The following is a 732-nucleotide window of genomic DNA, read 5'->3' on the forward strand; positions in this document are numbered from 1 at the left end:
ACTGGGCCCTGTGCTTTGCTTTGCTTGTGTGGGCTTACAGTCTGGTTTCAGCAAGAACAAGCTTGCAGCACAGACTTTGTTGTTCGAGCAAGGAGGGATGAAGCAGTAGAACAACAGGCAGGACAGGCCAACTGACAGGTCACCGAGCGTTTAGTGTGTGAGCGGGCAGGCAGTACTGCATGTCGTGGAGCAGGTGTGGTGCGGTAAGAGCAAAGGGGGTGGACATGAGAGTGGGGGTTCAGGGCGGGACTGCAGGCAGCGCAACGGTGGCGGTCAGCCAGCGCTGGTGACAGGCGGCAGCAAAGGCGGCGAGGCGGCACGGTTTCTGGCGGAGGAAGCGGTGGGGAGGATGGGGCTCAGCAAACAGGTCAGGAAAGTTGAGGCGCAGCGGGGCGTAAAGGGGGCAGGTGAGCAGCATGTGGGGGGCATCTTCAATGCCGTCGTGGCAGTGGGGGCAGACTCGCTGCTCTCGGGGGCGCCGCGTCCAGCGGCCGGTCTCTTCCGCGCCCCAATGCGACCCGGTGCGCAGCTGCGCCAGCGCCTCGCGGTCCTGCCGACGCCGTACTGCATCCAGGTAGGTCTCGCGCTGCCCAAACATGGCGGGCGCCAGGTTGAGGGCGCCCACCACGTTGTGCACATAGTGCTCCAGCCGGCTGGCGCCGCCCTTCGCCAGCGCCTCCTGGAGCTGCGCCAGCTGGCGGCGCTGCGCAGCTTCCCCCAGCTCGCCGAGGT

General features: G+C 65.7%; 1 protein-coding gene across 1 annotated transcript; it reads right to left on the reverse strand.

Moving 5' to 3' along the window:
- Positions 1-238: 238 nt before the first annotated feature.
- Positions 239-598, reverse strand: CHLNCDRAFT_140966 (expressed protein; the record flags this gene model as incomplete). The annotated part of the gene is made up of 1 exon (XM_005843453.1): positions 239-598. One exon carries the CDS (start codon positions 596-598, stop codon positions 239-241), a length of 360 nt encoding a protein of 119 aa, XP_005843515.1.
- Positions 599-732: the final 134 nt, after the last annotated feature.

This window comes from Chlorella variabilis, assembly GCF_000147415.1.
Source record: "Chlorella variabilis unplaced genomic scaffold CHLNCscaffold_30, whole genome shotgun sequence".
In the NCBI taxonomy this organism is placed as follows: Eukaryota; Viridiplantae; Chlorophyta; class Trebouxiophyceae; order Chlorellales; family Chlorellaceae; genus Chlorella; species Chlorella variabilis.